The sequence below is a fragment of the Coccinella septempunctata genome, chromosome 4 (genome assembly GCF_907165205.1).
Source record: "Coccinella septempunctata chromosome 4, icCocSept1.1, whole genome shotgun sequence".
Lineage (NCBI taxonomy): Eukaryota > Metazoa > Arthropoda > Insecta > Coleoptera > Coccinellidae > Coccinella > Coccinella septempunctata.
This window is the reverse complement of record NC_058192.1, coordinates 13,676,716-13,699,298: the sequence shown is the minus strand read 5'-3', so window position 1 is coordinate 13,699,298 and position 22,583 is coordinate 13,676,716. Positions and strand designations below refer to the sequence as shown.

General features: G+C 35.9%; 1 protein-coding gene across 1 annotated transcript in view; it reads right to left on the bottom strand.

The window, feature by feature from the left end:
- LOC123311131 (putative dipeptidase CPSG_01350) overlaps positions 1–22,583 on the bottom strand; it is a 249,916-nt gene that overhangs the window by 17,002 nt on the left and 210,331 nt on the right. Inside the window, exons 6-7 of the mRNA XM_044894921.1 lie at positions 4,854–4,986; positions 2,239–2,389 (exon numbers count right to left, since the gene is read on the bottom strand). Coding sequence (XP_044750856.1) covers positions 2,239–2,389; positions 4,854–4,986 — 284 coding nt within the window. The remainder of the gene's footprint in view (positions 1–2,238; positions 2,390–4,853; positions 4,987–22,583) is intronic.

Below are 22,583 nucleotides of genomic sequence, written 5' to 3'. Positions count from 1 at the left end.
GAAATTTTGCACTAAAAGTGATTTATTCCTCAAAATACTGATCCTCTAAAAATCTAATTGCATATTCGTGATCTACCTTGAATTAATATGTAAAATGATCCGGGTCGATATATGTAGTTACAAAAATAAATTTTTGTTCGGAATAATTTCGTTCATGAAGCGCGGGTAAAAACGATAGACGATGGCAGGTTGCAAACGACATTCTTGTAAATACAAACTTTTTAATTTTTTTTATTTATGCAATTTTTGGGAGTATTTCGGGAAAAGAATAACTTTTAATGGAACAATGAGAAAAAATATCTTTTGATGGAACAATATGGGAAAAAAATATGAGTGATTTTTTTCCCAAAGTACTCATCTTAGGAAAAATCTAATTGCATATTCGTAATCTATACGACCTCGAACTAGTGAAAAAAATAACTCGGGTTGAAAGTGATGACGAATATGCAATTAGATTTTTTTTCCTACGAACCTTAGAAGGGGGGGGGCGCCATCATGAATATTTGCCCCGGTCAGAAAAAATCGTAGATCCGGGCCTGATCAATGTTGTTGAAAATCTTCCATAGATCAGGCAAATCTCTATTATGGTGGATTTATGCACGCTTCCTAAGAACTAAGACCTAAGTGAATTAATTAATGGTAAATATATGCAAGGTTATTAGTTCTTAGTAACTCTGCATAAACTCACCATAAAAGTGAGTCTGGTAATCTCTACACTCTACACAAGTACATCTCATTAGCGAACCTACATACCTAATGATGTTGTGATTCAAAAAGTATAAACATTGAGAAAAACTGCAAAACGATGCTATGTATCCTTCTAGAGTGTTTTTCAGGCAGAAATACTTGAGATGTATGAATGATCCATTCTGATAGTGAAGCTACTATCAAAGCACTGAACTCCTACGTCATCAACCCAAAGCTAAAACGGGAGTGCCGAAGGAACTAGAAACAATTTTAGGAGGTGGAAGAAACCAAAAGAGAAACACTATCGAGGAATCTGGATCATACCAAAAAAATTCTTCGGTATTTTGAAACTGCAAGTATTTGGATCTTAGTAAGAATATGTTACGCCTACTCACTTGTTTCCTTGTCGCCCTAGGAAGCATATGGCTAGAATTGGCTTATCAGAAACTAACGAACATAGATTCTGTGGGGCAGAGGAGGAGAAAACTGCTGTTCATCTGGTTACAGAATGCCTCGCCATTGCAAGCCAGCGCAAGGAATGTTTCAGACGAGAAAATTCTAGGCATAATAAGGACTTAGCCTCCTGGAAGCCTTCTCAGATACTGCAATGCCTAGTGAAGTATTACTTCAATCAACAGTATTGGTTCAAATCATGGAAATGCGAGGTATTAGAAAGTCTTTCCCTGTGTTATTGCCCTTTAATATCTTTGCTGTCAAGGACGATTGGGAAGGTATATCTCAAGAATGAAAAACAGGATGGTAGAATTGATGACTTTTCTTTTAAAACCGTTTTTCACCATAAAAATTTCCGGAATTTCCTGACTTTGAAGCCATGTTATGTATTAGGCATCACACTTAGTATATCTTGCCATATTCATGCAATGATCTGCAATGACACTACGTGCACTTAAACAAGAACTTCGCACATTTATAAATCAGCAACGACGTCCCATGCAGATATCTGCTCACAATATACTCCAGGGCTCTGGAATAAATGATGACCCGAATGTCTTATTCCCTGCAAACGGCCACGTTCAGCAGTGCATGTGAAGACTTGGAAACCCAAAGAGGTAAGAGTAAGAGGGAACTGTAAACCGGGATTAGTCCGGGAACTATTTTCACCCTCGAAGAAACTCTGAATATTCAAATTAGACGACCGATCTAATCAGTCTGAGGTGGAACTAAATGAAATTATCCTGGCTTTATGAATATTAAGTTTCGGGGATACGTTTTTGGACCTTAGTCCTTCGGGTGATTATAAATTTGTTTTTGCTGCCTGTCGAGATCTTGGGGCATGGCATGAGGCATAGTTTTGACCTTTCGTAATATATGGATCAGAAATAATTAACATTTTTTAGGAAATCTTCGCTAAAATGAATTACATATCCCGAAACATGTATTCATTTGGTCCTAGTGTATTCAGATATATGCAGAGATTTCACCACTATAGGATCGTCTATCAACTTTGGAAACATATCAAAACTGATCTATTCGAAGTTTTTCAACTTTTCATCTTGAGAGATTATTGGGAAAAACTGAATCGGTACTTACCAAGGAGTATTGCAGGTTGACGTGAGTGTCAAATATCGTACTCCTATATGATAAAGAGATCTGAGCACTCCCAAACTACCAGCAAGAGAGTGTCCACCTTCAACCCCTATTAAGGAACAGAGCTTTTGGTCTTTGTGCGCTCTCATAATTTCTGGAAAAAAAAAGGATTTTATGAAGTATATAGATACTGGGATCGAATTATAGATTATGAAACCCGATTAGTGTTTTTTTTTTCGTATTTAAGCCTTCAGCAGAATTCCATTTTTACCATCTACAACTTATCTCTGAATTATAATTTGATACCAATTTTGTAAGACTGTATTGTTTTGTTCTCTGATGGACGCATATGCAAGAAATACGGTGAACAATGAGAACAAACCGTATTTTATTGCAGTCAACAAGTACCTACTATATCTTCATTTTAATAAGCTACCACCATCTAAGCCTTATCTTCGAATCATTTTTCAGTTTGAAGCCATGCTGGGAAGACACAATTTAAAGGGTTTCGGTCGTACCTACCCCCAACGAGCGAATAGAATGCAAATTTCTATCCCAACTAGGAATTTATCATAGCGACAGCAGAGCGGGCTCAGCTCCCATTAAGTCTTAGGGGTCACGCTATGAAACAAAGCTGGCCAAATTAAAAATCCGAAAACGGATGTCCTGATTTGCATACCCCATTTAGAAGTAAAATTTTTCGTAAACGGGCCAGTGTAAAATAATTTACAATGCAGGAAGTCCTCACAATTAACGGGATCTCATAAATAACTTCTCCCAGTTGAAAAATTGAATTATGATCCCCGTTAGCGCGAGGAATAACACAATATTTCCTTCGATAAGGGACGCGAAAATGGAGGAGACACGTTCGAACCATTTGTTCTTTGAGTGGTAATTTCAAATCGGAAATTTTTTTCTTGAGTTGCTCGTGTTGACTTCAAAATTACGTCAATCTTAACAAGTAGGTTCATTAATATAATAGAAATACCTTTATTAGCATCTCACAAATTTTAACAAACACTTTCTCCCCTTAATATCAAATAATTGAATTCATGTATAAAAAAAGTTCTAAAAACCACATGAGTTTATAACACTAACCTATCCTAAGGCAATTCTCCAGATTGAAAGTTCTAAACAATTTTTTAACTTCTTTTTCCTGTAAAATAAAACTAGAAAGATATTCCCAGGAACAACCACCCTATAATAAAAAACATCATTTTGCAAGGGCTTAAACGTACATAACCAAAAAATTTTTATTAACATTATTAAAGTATTTATGTAACAATATATAACTTAACTAAATGATTATGTACATATATGGAATACAAAGAATTGGTACCTATACCTATCTCTTATCTTTATTTAAAAGAGCTCTATCAGTACCTACTCTCCTTCGATGATGACACGTTTTCTTGGGTTTACTAGATCACTTATTTTTTGTAGTAGGTTTTTCGTAGCTTTTAGAGTTATTGTGAAACGAAAGAACCGTTCTATTTCAGCTCACAAGATAGAAGTTTCTCGTCATTTTCTCTTCAATTGAAAACATTTAAGAACCTATAACACTCATAATGAATTCTTCCATAGAAGACTTCAGACAAGTTATCTAGAATAATAAATGAATAAAGTATTTTTGGTAGATATTTTCGTATAGAGCTTCATATATTTTTTCATTAAATGAAAAAAATAAATAAATTAAAAATATTTCAATTCTCATCGTTTCTGAAAAAAGAAAATTATCTAATTTTCAGTTTAACTACAGAGATTTCAACAAAGTATTTGCAATCTGACAAATTAATTCAATAATTGATCACCTTTTTGATAACTTAAGGTCCTTTCGTTTGCATAAAAAGTGTAGCACCTTTTGACTAGGTTTAGTTTATCTACACCTCTACACTCGATTTGATGTACACCAGTGTAGAGAAGGTGTAGTTTATTTATCTACACCTACCTCCTTTTGACTAGGTGTAGATAAACTACACCTTCTCTATACTGGTGTAAATCAAATCGAGTGTAGAGCTGTACTACACCTAGTCAAAAGGTGCTACACTTTTTATGCAAACGAAAGGACCTAATTTGAAATTTAGTATGGCCGGAATGATGTGGAAAATCAGAAAATGGAACCACCAATTCTCACTCAATTGATAATTCATCTGATCTCACCAATCCTATGCTTGGCGCATCTGAAATCGTGAGCCCCTTCCCACAGATCCGTACTCCAAATTTTTTGGGTTCACATTCAACTTTAGGGGATGATAGTTCCACCATCTTGATTGTTTCTTTAAAGCTATTTTTGAAGAGATTATTAATTTTGCGAAGATTCACCTTCTATCGAAAAAAGGCTCACCTTTGAAGACCCTTAAGCCTTAACACTGCAAATCAGGATTGCATTCTTACTAGCTGTCGACATCACGATATATGACAAACAATCCCCACTCACACCATTCTGGAATTTCTGGGCATCCGTGAAGTGATTAAATTATTATCAAGTGCAAATTGTGGAACGCTCACCTATAGGACACCCCTCCAGCCAGATATAATCACATTCAGAACCATTTCACCATTAAACCCTCTCAAATTAAATTAATACCCACTTATCTCGCAGAAGTGATCCCACTCACCTTCTGACGAAGTACAAAGGGCCAATCTGGGATGGTAGAGCTCCGTTAATCGCCTGATGACGTCGATTTGTTCGAGAGTCAGTTGTACGGCGTCTTTGTACTGGGCGTCGCAAGGAACGTATGCCGCCCAAAACTGCAAGATAAAGGGATCTAATTAATAGCTGATTCACAGTAGGTCAATGGAATCGTTCACAAAACTCTTTAGTATAGTATCTATGGACAAAATAATATTTTTATTCAATAAACTACCAATTGAGTTGCACAAGTCACACTGCAGTTTATTGAAAGAAATTCTTGAGAATAGTTGAAACTTAAGACCTACAAGTGGTGACAAAAAGACATTTATTTTTGAAAAATTTTGTTTCTGTGGGAGGACAGTTTGGCAATCTAGTCCCTGGCAATCTAGTCCCTATGATAAAAAAACCATCGAAAACCTAATCATCCTTAGCAACAAAAGGTCCATCCGATTCACGAGTATGGGATTTTCATCTCACCCATGAGCGGATGGGAGCATCGGTACACCGGAAAATTTTCTGGTTGAATATAAAATTTTTTTGTCTTCCAGTGAATATTGTTTTACATCGACAACAAATTTGTGGAATGATTAAAAACCAAAATGAAATGAAATTTGCGAAACTAATAAATATATCAATTATTGATCTGAATATGTTCACATGACCTCTAAGCAAATGATACTGAATAAATTTTGTGGCCTATATCATTTTTTTTTGAGCGGCTTCACTGTTATTCCTAAACAAGTGAAGTTCTAATCTTATTTCTCTTTAAAAATTTAAAAATCTGACTTGTTGGAACGTATCCGGCTGCAGAGTCCTGTTTCAATATTTCTGCGCTTGTCCAAGCTCCAATATTGATCGCTAGAGGGCTCCCGACATTTTAGTTCGGTCACTGTATAGTTCGCAAACGCTGGAGTAATGACAGTTGATAAAACAGACCACTCTACTCTGTCATTCTAATTTACCGTTATGGCGGTGCAAAAATCGCCATCTGCTAGTTAGTTTTACAGTTTTAAGGTCATCTACATCAATCGGTGGTGTTAGCATTATTGATAAACTTTCGTTAATCCAAAATTAATTCACCTCGGCCGAATTGTTGCTTGTTATGGAGTAGGTGCGTCAATCTCGAAAGGAAACGGAGGGAGTTTAAAAGAGGTGACATTGTCAATTTTATTACAAATCGAATGTAGCGGGTATTCAAATTTTCTACAATGTACACTGAAAGTTATGCTGAGTTCAATAGATTGGTTCAGCAGTATATTTCATCCATTGAAACAGGAAAAATCAAAGGTGACACTTTGAATGAATTGTTTGCCACACTCTCAACATCAGGGATTACGGACAGAAGGACGAATATCGTCATCAGATCAGTTTTGAGTTCTGGAAAGAGAATTGGTTATTCTACTCTTAACGAAGTTTATAAGTTCTTGAAGAATCTGAGGAAACCCAAGAATGATGTCTTGATTCCTTTACGTGAAATATGTAATGAATCAAATGAGAATAGTGTGCAACGAAACATAATACATTCATCAGTGGCTAAAAATACTGGAAATATTTCCGAGATTACATATCGCCTCAGGTCTTCCCGTCAGTTGCCTAAGACCTCTGTCATTTCTTCCCTTCAGAGTATTGTACCCGAGCTTGTAAAAGTTAAGAGTCCATTTAAAAATGACAAGAAAAATTCAGTACCAACAGCAGTGCCTACACTATACCTCACAGATAATTCAACAGGACAAAGTTCTAAATCGGACTTCTTAGAATATTTTGGTCTTGGACCTAGAAATAGTGAACATTATACTGAAACATTTAATGTCGCCCCTAATTTCAGCATGTCCATGTTTAATAATTCAACAAATGTGCCTTTTTCTTCTGAATTGGGGCGTTTACTTGCAGAAAGGGTGAATCATGGTGTATCAGAAGATTTTAAGCTACGTAAAATTCAGAGATTAGAGAGGTACATCAATAAGCCTTATGTAGAAAAAAATGAAATAATTAATTATCCTGTTACATACGTTGAGAAAAACCCTATCATTTTGTCTAAAAAAGATATTCAGAAATCAAAAAACTGTGTCTGCAAATCATTTTCTATTGTAGTAGAAAGGGTTGATCTTGCAGAATTACAAAAAAAACTTCAAACACTTGCGAAAAAGCGAAGAAGAAATCGTTTATACAGAATGAGAAAAAAATGTAAACCATTGAAAGTTTTACTAAGGCCAAGTGACAAAAAAATTGTAGATAAGGAATTGAAGAGGAAAAAGAAAAAATAATTGAATTTTCTCTATATTTTTTCTTTTTATTGTTGTCTGTTTTTCTGAAGTAGGAGCATGTTAAGTGTCAGATACGTAAGATAACAAAGAATGATTGTGGAAAAGGAGAAGTGTATTGGGAGATTGTTAAAAAATATATATTTGTAGGACCCTTATTTCATTCAAATGTACCTAAAAATGTTATGGATCAACCATATTTATTTATCGATCCTAGTTGAATAAGTATGTAGTTAAGTTTGAACTGATTAGTTTGTGACATTTATCTGAGGAATTCTTTTGTGTAATATTTAATGGATTATCTATATTTATATTTTTTTATGACTATAATGATATTTCAGTTATTCTTTGATATAAAATATGAAAACCAAAGCTCATTTGTTTTTCTTCTTCAAGTTCGAAAAACATTCAAATGCTTATTTTCAGATAATTTGATTTCTATAATGACCTGTTCATGAATTGTTTTTCTTCATTTAATATCTTCTGAACATATATTGTTGATTCTATTATTATTATTATTATTATGTGATTGTTACCGAAATGGCCAATCTTCCTAAGAGACAACAAATATTGTTTTGCTTTAATTGTTAATTTCTTCTATAACTCAGGTTGCTGCGATTTCAATTTATTTGTTAGAAATCGCTCTGTATATAAATTTTTATTTGAATGATCATGCGGAAATCTTGGAATTTTTTGTAATAAATTATTCACAATGTTTCATTCTTGATTTCAATAATAAAGGGAATTGTCAATTCATAAAATGGAGTTTGCTAAAAATGTGGGGAATCTATGAATAATAAATATGATTAAAAATTAAACACATTGATTATAAAAGTTAATCCATTTCATGAACGTTTTTTGTAATCTTGCCTAACTTTTGTTTGGCAGATATCAGAATATATGAATGCGTATCTGAGAAGTATATTTAACACAATATCGCAATCTGCAAGGATACCTCAAAAAATTGGCGAACAACCATATATCTATTATATAATAGATATACTTAGATAGGTATAATAGATATATGCGAACAACTATGCCTAAATTTTCATAGACGCCTGAGGACATTCAAATGACACTTATAGCCACGATTTAATTTCCACCAACGTTTTATTTTAGGAGGCGCATAAACGTTGAAATAGTCACGTGCATTGATAATCCTCAATAATTATTCATTATTAAGGCGGAATTTATATAAATTTAAGTGAGATATGATAATTCAGGTCGTAACATTTGCGGATACTTGTATCGGCGTCTTAATATCATTAGTTGAAAGGGATAGAGCGAAAGTCGATCCCCTAACTTACTAAGGAACGACTGTTTTGACATCTATGGTGTGCAGAAAAATTTTTTTAGGGAAAAAGATAATTATTGGTAGCGGAAAGTGGAAGTGAATAATTGTATATATATCTACCAAACAATCACAGACGAAAACGTGGTAGCTTTTGCAAGTTACGAATCCCTTGATAAAGTACCACTTTATAAGTTTGTAAAGTGTGACTTTTTACGGTGAACAAGAGTTTAAGTTGAGCGGAGTTAGTATGGTAATGGTGTATGCTAAAAGTACCTATTCTTTAGCATAAAACTTACATGCTATTCTGGTGGAAAGCGCCATTACAGTATAGAAGTAATTGACACGCCAAGTTTTTTTCTCCTACCCAACGATTCTCGTCTAAATTGGCGGTTACAGGGGGTGTCTATGGCATGAATGGATAAACTACAGTCTTTCATAAGCACTCAATAGGTGCATTTTTAAATTGTAGCTATCCTCATTCAACATTCCTAATAATATTTTCATAACTAAGTACCGCCATATTTATGGAACCCCTCTTTTCTCGAATAAAGCTAGTTATTATATATCTTCTAAATCCTGATGCGAAAAGTAAGTGAAACAAAATTCACTCCTCGTATCGCACCAAGACCAAGAACGAAGAAAATCCCATAAATTTGCATAATTCTCCGTTCTGCTCAAATCCGTCTAAGCCGATATTATTTAATTTGCATAAGACAAAAAATACCAGTCAACCTAGACTATCCACAATCTCATTCACATCCCAGAAAAACCCTGGAACTATCCGAGTCTTTTGTGGAAAAATGTTAAATCTCCACTCGCTTAGGAAACTTTCGTGATATCGTAACATTATTTTAGGAATATTGAATCTTAAACAGATTTCTGTCTGAGGCAGGAGTTACGGTTATTTGTGACATCGTCATTTCGCCGATTTCTTTGAACTCATGAGGTAATTTCAAGGGTTTTTTGATGCAGCGCAAACACATATGGTTTTTCTTGGCCGATTTCAACGTAATTTATTTGGTTTTCACGGTTTGGTGTTCCTGAATGGAAGTTATGGAGATGAGTCAGTGCTGGCTCTTCTCCAAACCTCATTGTTATTTGAAATAGTCCGGAAAATTCCCTTTTCATGTGAGAATTTGCTCTGAGACTTTTCTAGATTGATGATGAAAGAATCTATATTCGAAGAACGTATCAGTTAAGGAAAGGATTAATCAATTAGTATTATTCTAGTTCATCCAAAGGTGAAATACCTGTCTCAATTTGTGAAAATAAAAGAATTTATCCAAGGAACTCATACAATTTTGAATATATTTAGAAAGTTTTAGTTCAAGCCCAAATTTTGGTACTTAAGCATGTATCCAACATATCCTAGCTATAAAATTAAAATACACCTGAGAGTAGACAGCCTTCTCCAATCAAGAACTGTTTTCTGCATGTTGTATTTCCTTCGGGAGAAATCTCAATTGCAAATTATTCGATAAGAACCGTCGAACCTCACACGCATTACGTTGCTTATAGTTATATCTCTTTGTCGAATGATGTGATGAAAATTTATAAGCTATGGTGAACATCCAACGTCGGCGCTGAAGGTTTTCGGCATAAATTCATTCTAATCCCTCCAAGGAATTAAACTGGTCATTTGTAAATAGAAACTTTCAAGCACCTCCTAAAGCAGCCTCTGAGACCCGGTCAGAGCCCGGAAAAGCATTATGGATGTCGTAGACTCATTTCAGTTAATAAGCCGGAGTTTATTAAGCCTAACGAAATGGAGTTTGAGTTACAAGTTTAAGTCTTCACTTCGATTTCAAGACAAGATTATGCCTTCGTACCGGGTTTCTCTAACGTTCTGAATGCGTCTTGGAAATCGAGAAATGGAAGTTTTGAGGAGGATTCCGTTTAATTTTATTCATGTCTCGGACGGAGATGAAGGCGGTTCCGCGTTCCGGAAGCGGTTCTGTTGTGTTTTTTTGTGTGAATAATTCCTTAATTTCTTTGGAGATGCAATTCAATTGCACTCGCAGTTTAAAGTTTTAATTTTAATGGAAAAACTATCAATCCGAGTATAAGCGAAGAAAAGAAGTCATAATTCAATTAAGGTTTCCACAGAATAATAGAAATAATAATCAAATAACTGACTGGTGGATGCACATACAGGGTGACAATTTGAAAACTTGCCAGTTATGTCACGACAAGGATGATTTCAGAGGAAATTCCGGAACAGGTCAATTTCTATTCGTAGGGGGACATATTTTGAGCAGAATTGTAAGCCGAAATATCCTCTACTCTAGGTGTAGGAGCTATCACCCCTTAATTCTCAATAGGTAATAGGGGGTGAGCTACACCTCAATTGAAAGATTACTTGACCCTCTACATGAATACTGTATGGTTTGCAAATTTTTATTGAGTTCTTGAAGTAGTTACAGGGGCTGACAATTTGAAAATTTGCCAGGCCAATTATGTCTCGACGAGGATGTTTTCAGAGAAAATGCCGGAACAGGTCAATTTTTATTCGGAGGAGGACATGTTTCTAGCAGAATTGTAAGCCAAAATATCCTCGATCTTAGGTGTAGGGGTTGTCACCCCTAAATTCTTAATAGGGAATAGAGGGTGAGCTATGCCTCAATTGGAAGACAATAGTATTATGTAGAGGGACATATTGTCTTCCAATTGAGGTTTAGCTCACCCTCTATTCTATCTCCTAAAACCTAAGTGTAGGAGCTATCACCCCTAAATTCTTCATAGGGAATAGAGGGTGAGCTATGCCTCAATTGGAAGACAATAGTATTATGTAGAGGGACATATTGTCTTCCAATTGAGGTTTAGCTCACCTTCTATTCCCTATGAAGAATTTAGGGGTGATAGCTCCTACACTTAGGTTTTAGGAGATTTCCGCTTACAATTTTGCTCAAATATGTCTCCCTCCTTTTAAAAATGAACCTGTTCCGTCTCTTCTTTGAAAACATCCTTGTCTAGACCTAATTGGCCTGGCAAGTTTACAAATTGTCACCTCCTGTAACTACTACTTCAAGGAATCAATAAAATTTGCAAAACCATAGCATTCATGTAGAGGGACAAGTGATTTTTCAATTGAGGTAAATCTCACCCCTATTCCTCATTAAGAAGTAAGGGGTGATAGCCCCTACAGCTGGGGTTGAGGAGATTTCGGCTTACAATTCTGCTCAAAATATATCCCCCTTCGAATAAAAATTGACCTGTTCCGGCATTTTCTCTGAAAACATCCTTGTCGCGACATAATTGACCTCAAGTTCTCAAATTGTCACCCTGTATATTGTGTACCACCTACGACGCCTGTCTGCTGGTAATCTGTCCACAATATGTAGAATGAGTCTTTGACTTTTACTTATATTTTAACAGAAGTTTTCTGAGGTGAAAAGAGACATTTTTTCCCTTTACCCATTTCTTCCAATTTGGCTCAGTTGAGAAGAAACAGGCTGTTAAAAATCAATAAAAAATGTAATATTCAGTTAAATTGCAGAAACGATTTCATCGAATGGAATTATTTTCGGAATATAGTTTTTAATTGATGATGTTACAGCGTGAACATGTCAGGTTGCCTGACTCGGGATTTGCAGGTGGATTTTGTCCGAGTGAGTGGCGACGTTTTGCGAACAGAAATCGAAATGTCGTCTGTCAATCTACACAATAACTTATATAATGTAATTTACCGACATATTCTGCAGATTTATAGATATATTGATGGGCTACTAGTACCTGCATTCGTTAAATATAAACTGAAAAACTTTACCTTTGAAGAAGTCCTCTAGGTAGCCTTCAATGGTCGTTTATGGATATTCAATAAATAAGCAACAGCACCCCTCTCAATTGGCATATTTTTTCATTAAGTAGAAAAATTTGAGAGCTAGCGTAGGGCAGTATGAAAGACAAAATTCTTTTCAACCACCCTAGTGGATAAACTCATTCGGTTTTCTGTTCAGGCACTCGGAGCGTTCGGCTTCTGAAGTCGGCTTTGTCAATAATAAACCTGGACGTATAACACATTCAGGACGAAACCGAAGATCTCATATCTCATACCGATGTTTTTCCCTTCTATCCCGACGAATGAGATTCTAGGAATGGGGTTAGAACGAAGTTCCAGGCATTCCTATTTTCGAAAGAGGTATATATTGAAAATTTATTGCAGCCTGTTCGGGAAATAAGAAGGAAACTGATGCCCGCATAAATTTTTCGCCTCGTGTGAATATTCCTATTACCTAAAAATTTGTCTGAACGAATGCGGCGATATAGACAGGGATGGGTTCGGGTAAATGAATAGAGGAAGTGGAAATGGCGTAGGAAAAAAGAAGTTTTGAGTGAAACCCCCTGAAAGATCGTGCGAATATCCTGGCGACGAGTTTCATGATGTATCGGGACTAGACTGGAGGGATACGAATTTGCACGAGTTCAAAGAAGCTAGACTTCAAGTCTGGGTACGGTATGAAGTTTGCAACTGACATTTTGAAAGATAAACTGCTGGTTGACTTCGTTTCGAGGCGAGTTCATTGTCGAGTGCTTCAAAAAAGAAAACGATCTTTATGCAAAAATTTCTTTTCTTTCATTTACCTATACTTTTGACCGCTTGTTCCTTGGAACGAGAATGTTATGCCCAAATGTAGTTATAACGTAGTTGTAGTTATAACGTACCGATACTAAGACGTATGCAGAATGCCCCAAAAAGTTACTAGACCTTCAGAGGATATTCCGGAACCATATATAATAATATAGGTATGCTAGTTTTTAACTATAGTATATCCAAATCCAAGAGGCCACCGGTAAACATTGCAGCATGCAATGATCACGCGTCAAGAACGTGATAACGCAGAGGTGTAGTAATAAATTGAATTCCGAGAGCGTTATATTTTAAAACTTTTTGAGTGTTCCAGTTCCGGTGAAAAATATGTATGCTTGACTACGAGTCTCAGTAATGAACAATTAATCTAAAGTTCCCACTTTAATAAATACTATGTATATAAATGTGTAACAATATTTTTTTTGTAAAAATGACTACCCCGTAGTGTCGTCAGAAGATGCAGAACTTTCCTCTAAGTTGACGATGACTGGTGTTATATCATCCATAATATTATCCAGTTTCCACATGTCTACCTCAACTTTTTGTTTGACATGTTTCACGCACTTTCTCCATCTTTCGGAAGTAACCCGTGAGAGAGCCTCTTGAAAAAGATTTTGTACGTCAGCCATTTTAAATGTGGTGTTTTTATCTGCCACAAAATTCTTGACATCGGCCCAAATCAATTCAATAGGGTTCAGTTCGAAGTGGTAGGGAGGTAATCTAAGTACAGTAATATTTTGGGCCTTTGCGGTTTCATCCACGATGTATTTTTCAAAGTTTTCTTTGTTCTGCCTGACTATCTGCAACTATTGCGCTTTTATGAGGTCAGGGGTGAAATCAATATTTTTCTCCCTCAACCATTGTTGGATATCACTCTTTCTGAATTGTGAATTAAGAATTTTTTCCATTTTCCTTGAATGGTAAGGAGCATTATCTAAAACTACTATAGAATTTTCCTCCAATTTAGGAAGTATACCCTCGACCACTTTTCGAAGGACTGACCATCCATTTCTTCATGGTAGTCACCAGTTTTTTGGATTGGAAAGTCCAGAGTCCTCCAGTTAAAAAACCAGTGTCACTGCCAATATGACACACTATAATTCTTTGCCCTTTGCCTGGAAAAATATATTCGCTTCATTTGAAAAAGAATGTTGAAATTGTTTTCCACCAAAAAGGTACTTACATCAAGTTTCACAAAACTTTGATTGCTCGATCAACGATTTGGCATTCGATTTCACGAAGGAAATCATTGAAACTTTCATATTTCCGAATATATTGGAGGAGTAGCAGTTGAGAATCATCAAATGGGCGTGTATAGATAATTATTTGGTGCAAGAATGATATTCAGAATGCTTATGACCAACTTATCGACTGAAATCTAATTGACGTTCATCCGTCAATCGATCGTTGATTCTCTGATCAAGCTTTATGAAACCGAGGGTTAAACTCAAAATTCAAGACCTTCCCAGACGGATTTTTAATCCAGTAGATAATCCAGCAAGTAACGCTTGCCGAGAAGATGTAACTGTTTCATCGGTCCACACTTTGGATTTAGTATGACCGGCATTTACCCAAGTTTCATCCAAGCAGTAAATCTTCCTGTTTTCATCACGGAAGGTCCTAATTTTCGTGAGATAGTTTCTTCTCCAACATTTAATGTCGTCACGGTTCATAACAAAACTGTTGCGTTGGCGACGTCCATATTTGAAATTAAGTTTTTTCAATATTATAGAGAAGGTACTCTTCTTAAAATTTGGCAAGTTCGAGTCTTCATTAACTATTTTTAATACTTTCTCTATAGTCAGGTGTTCATTTCTGAAGAAAAACTCGTGAACTTTTCGCCGTATTACATTTTTATCGAAATCTGATAAGGACTCCCATTTGGTGGTCCGATTTTGATTTGTTGCCGGCTGTGATAGAACACCGGAATTTATGTATTCGGAAATAATTCTCCTAACACTTCGAGCTCCAATGCCGAGTGTCTCAGCAACTCGGAGTTCTACGTCCTTTAAACACATTCCTGCATTTTGAATAATCTCAATTTTATAAGTATTCAAAATCATATCTTTTATCTCGGCACTGAAGTGTCGTTTCAGACGTCTCTTTTTTGGAGGACTTAAGTCAACACGCGATTCCTCAGCAGTATCAGTACTTGACATTATCTTAAATGCTTGTAACTTGAATAACTTGCTACAACTATAAACCAATTTACGAAAGAAAAAGCAATGAATGATCTCTGCAGTTCTGCACAACAATTCGCATACAATCAATGAATCAAACGTAATGCGGTTCTGCATTACTCCCACCTGCAAACATGGCGTTCCTGAAGCTTTGACCAATAAGAGGAGTACCTTAAATACGATCACGCGTTAGTCAGTCTGTTTACGCTGGCCTCTCGGATTTGGATAGACTATAGACAGCCTCGTGTTTTTGGAATAAAATAATTTAGTTTCAATGTCTTTTATCGAGAACATAATTCATTATACAATGACAAATATTTGTATAATGCTCTATCTCAGTTTTTCCTAAAACAACACATGCATAACATATGTTCCATGCAGATAACTTAACAAAACTCACGAACAAAGAGAAATTTATACGTGATCCCTATAAATTGTTCAGCAGTGTCAGAGACAGTCTCTGTCTCTGGCAGTGTATTCAAATTTGATATTGGTTCTCCTTCAACAAATATTTATTATAATTATCGGGACTAGAAGTCTTTGAGTTCAACAGTCTTTTACATGCCCATTGTTTTCATACAAATCATGCTTTGAATAGGCCATTATTATACAATAAATTTCCCACGTCAACAATTAAATTTATCCAGTTCTGACTGTGTATACATATGAAAAATCTTCGAAAATGGCATTGCAAATTGTATTCTGGTGTTTATTCAGTTGTGACATATTGATTACACATTTGGGCATAGATGCGTGATTTCACACATTATTCATCCCCTAGTTTATACTCATCAAACCTCGCAGAGAACCATATTTATTTTGGGATATGGATGGTCAAGAAATTGGCCACGCTTGATGTTAATGAAATCTACCATGTGGAAAATGGGGTTTCTCTTCTATAAAGAAACAATCGATATATCAGGCGTTGAACTATAAAGTCGTGATAGATCTTCTATGAAGTTGGAAAATATATGGAAGATATTTGATAGAAAGCAAAGATTAATTTCTTTGGGGTTATCACAAGGAGAACGCCTATCAAAATTAGCCAGTAGTGATATAGAGGCCGGAATTAGAATTGAAGTGAATAACATACCGTCTGTTGTTATTTTAAAAGAATTTTTTTTATTTACTGATAATCACGAGACTAGAATAAAAATGGAAACTACGGTAAGATTGAAGAAATATTAACTTAATTTCAGACTTATGCCCAACCTTGTATGCACAGATTCTGCTTGTATGTGTTTCGCCATTGCAAAGGATCTTCACCACATGTGTGGTTAGATTTACTTACTCATTCTTTCCGTTAATTGAGTTTTAACTAATGTGATCAAGCAATTTTATAACAACATATACAGGTATGTATAAAAGAATTCGTTGAGAAATGTTTCATTTATATTTTGAAATACTATATAGGTATATGAAATAGATATGTTTGAATGAAAACAAACCTCACATTATATCTGATATCTGATTCTTGAATTCAGCTTACAAACAGAAAAAATTTCATCAAACCTCTTCTTGATGTTTTCATCTTCAATATTAATTAATATTCCATATTGCTTGGAGCTTTTCAAAAAATTCAAAGGAACTGTTATATATGTATCTACCTAATCGTTATATTAAGGTTGCGCTGTATATAAGTTAGCTTGTACCTATATGTAAAAGAGATTTGCGGAGGCAGTTCAAATTTCTGTTGAGTCTATTCAGATACTATCGAATCTATTCATGTAATTTGCCGCTTCAATTCAAGGTAAAAACTTGGTTAATCAGGGTTTCTTTCGAAAAAGTATCTATAGGTACATGAATATAGCTTTATACCGGCTGATTAATGGAATTGATAATAATTCAATCTTGATTCGAATTAAGGAAATCTGGCACTTAATGTTTCAATAAGAAATGAACCAAACAGATGGCCATTTACATTTTGATTCCCCTTTCGGTTTGGAAGCTTTCAAGCGATAAAATATTCAGGCAGCTCTGATTCACTTCCCCTTCCGTTTAATCGAATTGTGAAGCAGCCTTTTCAATCCGGATTCCAAGAATTCAGAATGATGTTCAAGGTTCTCTCGAATTATAAATCTTCTGATTTTGCTTATTACTTTTTACGTCAAGTTGGTCTGCGGAAGCAGAAAAGATGTCGAAATATTCATAACCATTCATCACTGCGAATCTTCTTGTTGTAGGATAGCTGTCTGGTAACGAGGCGTATCAATTAGCAGCTTCAAGGTATGAGCAAAGAGTATCAAAGAGTTGATACTCTTTAGTATGAGCTTCAGGCAATTAGCTTCAAGAGACCTTCCTCTATTTCTAATCTAAACCGACAAGAATCTATCGAGGCTAGAAATATCACTTAGGGCAGATTTTTATTTTTAGTAAATGTGAGAATAATCCACAAGAAACTTTTTTGAGCAATCCGACATGTGTATGAAATTAGTCCAGCACTTTTTGATTCTGAATTTTTTTGTGTAGAATTTTTCCAGATGTTGTGCTGCTTTGTGTAAGAAGAAAAATCTGCTCGCCTAACTTCTTACTTCAATTTTCGATTTTCCAGGAATTATAAGAAGTTTAGCAAATATTAGTAAATGTATAGCACAATATTTTTCGGTTGTTAAAATCCAAATTTTCGAAAAATGCTAGGATGGCTCATTTTATACATTCATACACTTATCACATGGCGATGGTACTGTACTGTGTTTGTTTATTGAAGAAGTGGGAATCAGAACCGTACTCGAAATTTCATGAAGACGCATTCTACTTTGGGGGATAACAGCTCCGCCATCTTGAATGTTTCAGATGAATGATTTGTGTTTTTTCTTCTGCCAAAAGTATTCAACTAGGAATACAACTCGTATATGTATATCAAAACCGAAATATCAGGATGGGCATATAGGTTGAATTTTCCCTTCGTGGGATTCACGACAGATCCGAATCACGAAAAAAAATTGCGTGATGGAAAACAGAGGAAATTCATAAATAAACACGGGGACACAAAAGAGCCCCCAAGGAAAAATTGAGCTCCATTTCAAAACCCAATGCACGCAGCTCCAGGGGTCTGTTCTAGTTTATCTTGTCAAGTGCCAGGGTAATTATGACCGCAGTTTCATTGTTCTGTGCGGGAAAGACAGCCAAGAGGTAGGTTCACACCACTTGAGCAAATGGCATATGAATATTAAAGTGAAAACTTTTGTTTGCGTCGCCAGAGGGAACCCAATCCATGCTCGACGTTAGGTGCACTTTACTTTGCCTGAAAACTTTTGTGGTCTCGCAAAGGTGCCCTCGCTTAGGTCAGAATGTGTCATATACAGGCGGCGCAAAATGGAAAAACGGGCCTGATAAATTCATAAGGCAGGGCTTTCCAGTCGTACATTTCTTTGCCATTGAAGGGGGCGGTAGAGTGAAGCGCTTCTTTATAGAAGAGCCTGTGAATATTTATCAAGGTGGCCATAGATTCACTTTCGATTATGCGGGTTGCGGAGTGTATCTAAGATGAAATATACCTAGTTCTTTCTCAAAAATATAGAAAATAAGAGGATCTAGTTAGCCTAGACCAGTTCCATGCATAAAAAAATTATTGCGTTACCATAGCAACGAACAATAACTCATTAGAAGTGTCAGTGTGAAGGTTGAGGTCAAAACATGTCAAAAAAGTAAACCAGAGTTTCGCAATAACTCCACCGAAATTGTGAATATCGAAAAATTGGAGTATCGAGCCATCATCAAGTACCTGTATTTAAAAGGGTTAAGAGGTAAGCAGATTTACGAAGATATGCTTAATACCCTTGGTGATCAATGTCCTTCGTGTGCGACCATGAAAAATTGGACTGCAAGCTTCAAAAGAGGTGAATTTTCCATTGAAGATGATGACCGTTCGGGAAGGCCGGTTTCTGTGTCAGTCCTCGAAAATATCGATGCTGTTCATGACATGATTTTATCAGACCGTCGAATTGGGCTAAAACGGATATCTGAAGCACTGAATATTTCATACGAACGCGTTCATCATATAGTTCACGTTAATTTGGACATGAGAAAAATTGCTGCAAAATGGTTCCCCAAATGTTTGAATGTTGACCAAAAGCGTGCAAGGGTAGAAGCATCGCGTTCGATCTGTGCTCGATTTGAAAACGATGTAGACTTCTTAAACAGAATTGTTGCTATGGATGAGACTTGGGTACATTTATACGATGCAGAAACAAAGCAACAATCGATGGACTGGAGACACTCTGGTTCTCCAACACCTTAGAAGTTTCGTGTCCAAAAATCTGCTGGAAAAGTTCTTGCTTCAGTTTTTTGGGATTGCCATGGAGTAATCATGATTGATTTTTTGGATAAGGGTAGAACAATAACCGGAGGTTATTATTCGATATTACTGACCACTCTACGGGACCACTCCTGTTTTTGCAAGACAACGCCCCTGCACACAAATCTCATGTTCGCATGGAAAAAATCGTGATTTAGGGTTTGAATTACTGGAACACTCCTTATTCACCAGATTTGGCTCCATCCGACTATCATCCCTTTCCTCAACTGGTTTGTAGAGCAAGAAACATTATTTTTGAAAGGTCTAGAGACGTTGCAGGTTTGCTGTAATAAATGTATCCAATTAAGAGGAGAATATGTTGAGTAATGAAATATTTTTACATTGAAATTTTGTTTGGTTCTATAGTAGGCTAAGAATTTTTTAATATACCCTCGTATACTAAGAAGCCTAGCAAACAGAATACATAAAATAAATTAATTCATTGGAAAGAATTTCTTGTTGGCAGAAGGAGAAAACAATATTTACCTGGTTACAGAATACCTCGCCATTGCAAGCAAAAACAATGCTGAATGCTTCGGACAAGAAAATTGTAGCAGTGAGGACGTAACTTCCTTGAAACCTAGTTGTAGATAGCGCAGGGGTAAGAGTAGCTCTTAGCTCTGATGGGGGTTCAATAGTCCTCAATGTCACTGTAGTCTGTAACCTCTCTGTAACTATTTATCTATCCATATCAGATGAAATTATGATACAAAGTGGTGTTGTTTGGTATAGAAATTCGGCGTTCTTCTTGGTGTTGATTTATAACTTCTGAGACTATACTTCAGTAGAAGTATTAGCCTTTCCTGCTTGACTTTTCCTTCTCATTAGGCAGACTCTTCTCGTCTACCCAAAAACAAACATAAGAGCACGCGGGGAATAATAAATAAACTCATCCCAGAAGCTATAACTTCGACTCTATAAGTCTTACTTAATTAGCCGAATTTCCGAAACAAGGGATATCCTAATGAAAAAGGGGCGACCAGCTAGTGCAGCGCGGCACTATCCCGCTCTATTCAATTTAATTTTAAAGTTTCGCAGACGGCGTAAATCAAGTTTATGTGTTTAATTAATTCAGATGTTTAGTTGAGGTTGTGAGGAAAATTCGGAACAACTGTAGAATTTATGCGTCACTTATGAATGCTTTGTTCAATACGTTCGAGGTCATGATTTTCGCGTTATGTAATTATTTGAGGTTTGTTTTGCGGGATGCTTGCCCAAGCTGCTACACTATTGCGACGCGTGTACTCGTTTTGTCGAAAAAATTAGAAGAGCATTATGGTTTAAAGGCCGAAAGCCTAGACCTAGAGCAATAAAAGCAGGATTTGAAATCACAACTGGACAGTACAAAAACAGGGTGAGATTTGAATTGTGCCCCAGTTAACTGCAACAATGTCATATGAGTATAACCTAGGCAGAGACTCTGTCTCTGTTCTAGGTCTGTAGAAGACAGATGGTCGGGTTAATTATTTAGTCTACATTATCATCCGTAGCATCATTCGAAATTGGAATTAATTTAAAAAGCAAATAGGTGATATTTCTAGATCCAAGGCATCAGTTACAAACAATCATACTTGGATATTCAATATGCAAAATCCGTAGAAACAATATTCGTCGGAATCCATACAAAAGCTGTTTCACGATGCGAACTTTTGACTTTAGCAATATTTTCACTTATTTTCAACAATTTCGATGTGTGGTTGGAGCTTATAGTTTGATTAGATTAGATAGTGGGAAGAAAAAATGTTCTATGATGTATGCGCTTTCAGCGGTGGGGGAAGCGTCTGAAGGTTCTCAAAGTTGTAAAAAAAACGTTAGGTTAGGTAAGGTTATATAGTTCATTAGATTAGATAGTTTGATAGATTAGATAGTGGGAAGAAAAAATGTTCTATGATGTATGCACTTTCAGCGGTGGGGGAAGCGTCTGAAGGTTCTCAAAGTTGTAAAAAAAACGTTAGGTGTAGGTATATACTCAAGCGCGTTAGATTAAGATACTGTATATGCCCTACGTGTCTCTGATAATAAATTCATGTTAATTCAAGTTTCTGACAGTTTGCGCGGTGGGGCAAACCCATGCTAAAAAAAAATTTGTCGAGCTTGTCAGATTTTTAGAGGATATGTTAATTGGACCTTAAGGAAGCTACTTTTCAAGAGACTGACAATTCACAGCGGTCCTTTGAAAATGCAAAAAATATCGTTAATTGCACATACTCGAGCGTGTCAGATTTCAATACAGATCTTTAATCTGGTGTTGACCCATTAATCTAACAATAATCAGGGGGGGTCTTCTTAATCTGACAGTTTGAAGATAAAAAAAAGGGATTTTTTTAAGATATTTCCCCTCCTGTGTATCTGATCGTTTCTGTATTCATGATGAAAGTTGTTGATGATAAAATTCTATACAACTTTTGTCTGAAGCAATTTTTTATACCCTCAATCGTTTTTGAGCTAGAGGTTGATAAAGGCGAGGAGCTTAGCCACACATGCGAAAGGCCAAGGTCAATGTAGAAACCCAGTCTAAGGAACATTAATCGCCATACATCTCAGAAACGATCAAACGTAGCAAAAATTTCTTCGGACAAATATTGTAGAAAATGTTATGCTCTACCACTTTTATTATGAATGCGAAAACAATGTGAAGCCCAGGAGAGGGGATAATTCAAAAAAACTGATTTTTGTGACTTTTATGGCCAATTTTTATTGCTTCGGCTTGCTGAAACTGTCAGATTATTTTTTTTCCGTTATTCTTGAATCATTAGCTTCAACATATATACTTTTCAACATTTAATTAACCACATAATCTTAATCTGACACGCTCGAGTGTGTATATACAATGTACTAGACAATTCCCCCTATATACAGGTCTAATTTTTTGTATAGGTACTCTACAGGGTCCAAGGTATAGGTATCTCCCCTAAAATTAATCTGACACGCTCGAGTAAATCCCGAATTTCCCTCTTGGGCTCCCCTCCTATTATAGAAATCATTCTATTTTTATCGATACCAGATTTCAATATGCTTGTAAGTAACCTCCAATTGGAAAACCAGTCAATACGAATATCATGACAGATTAATTACTCTAGAAGAAAACTTGCA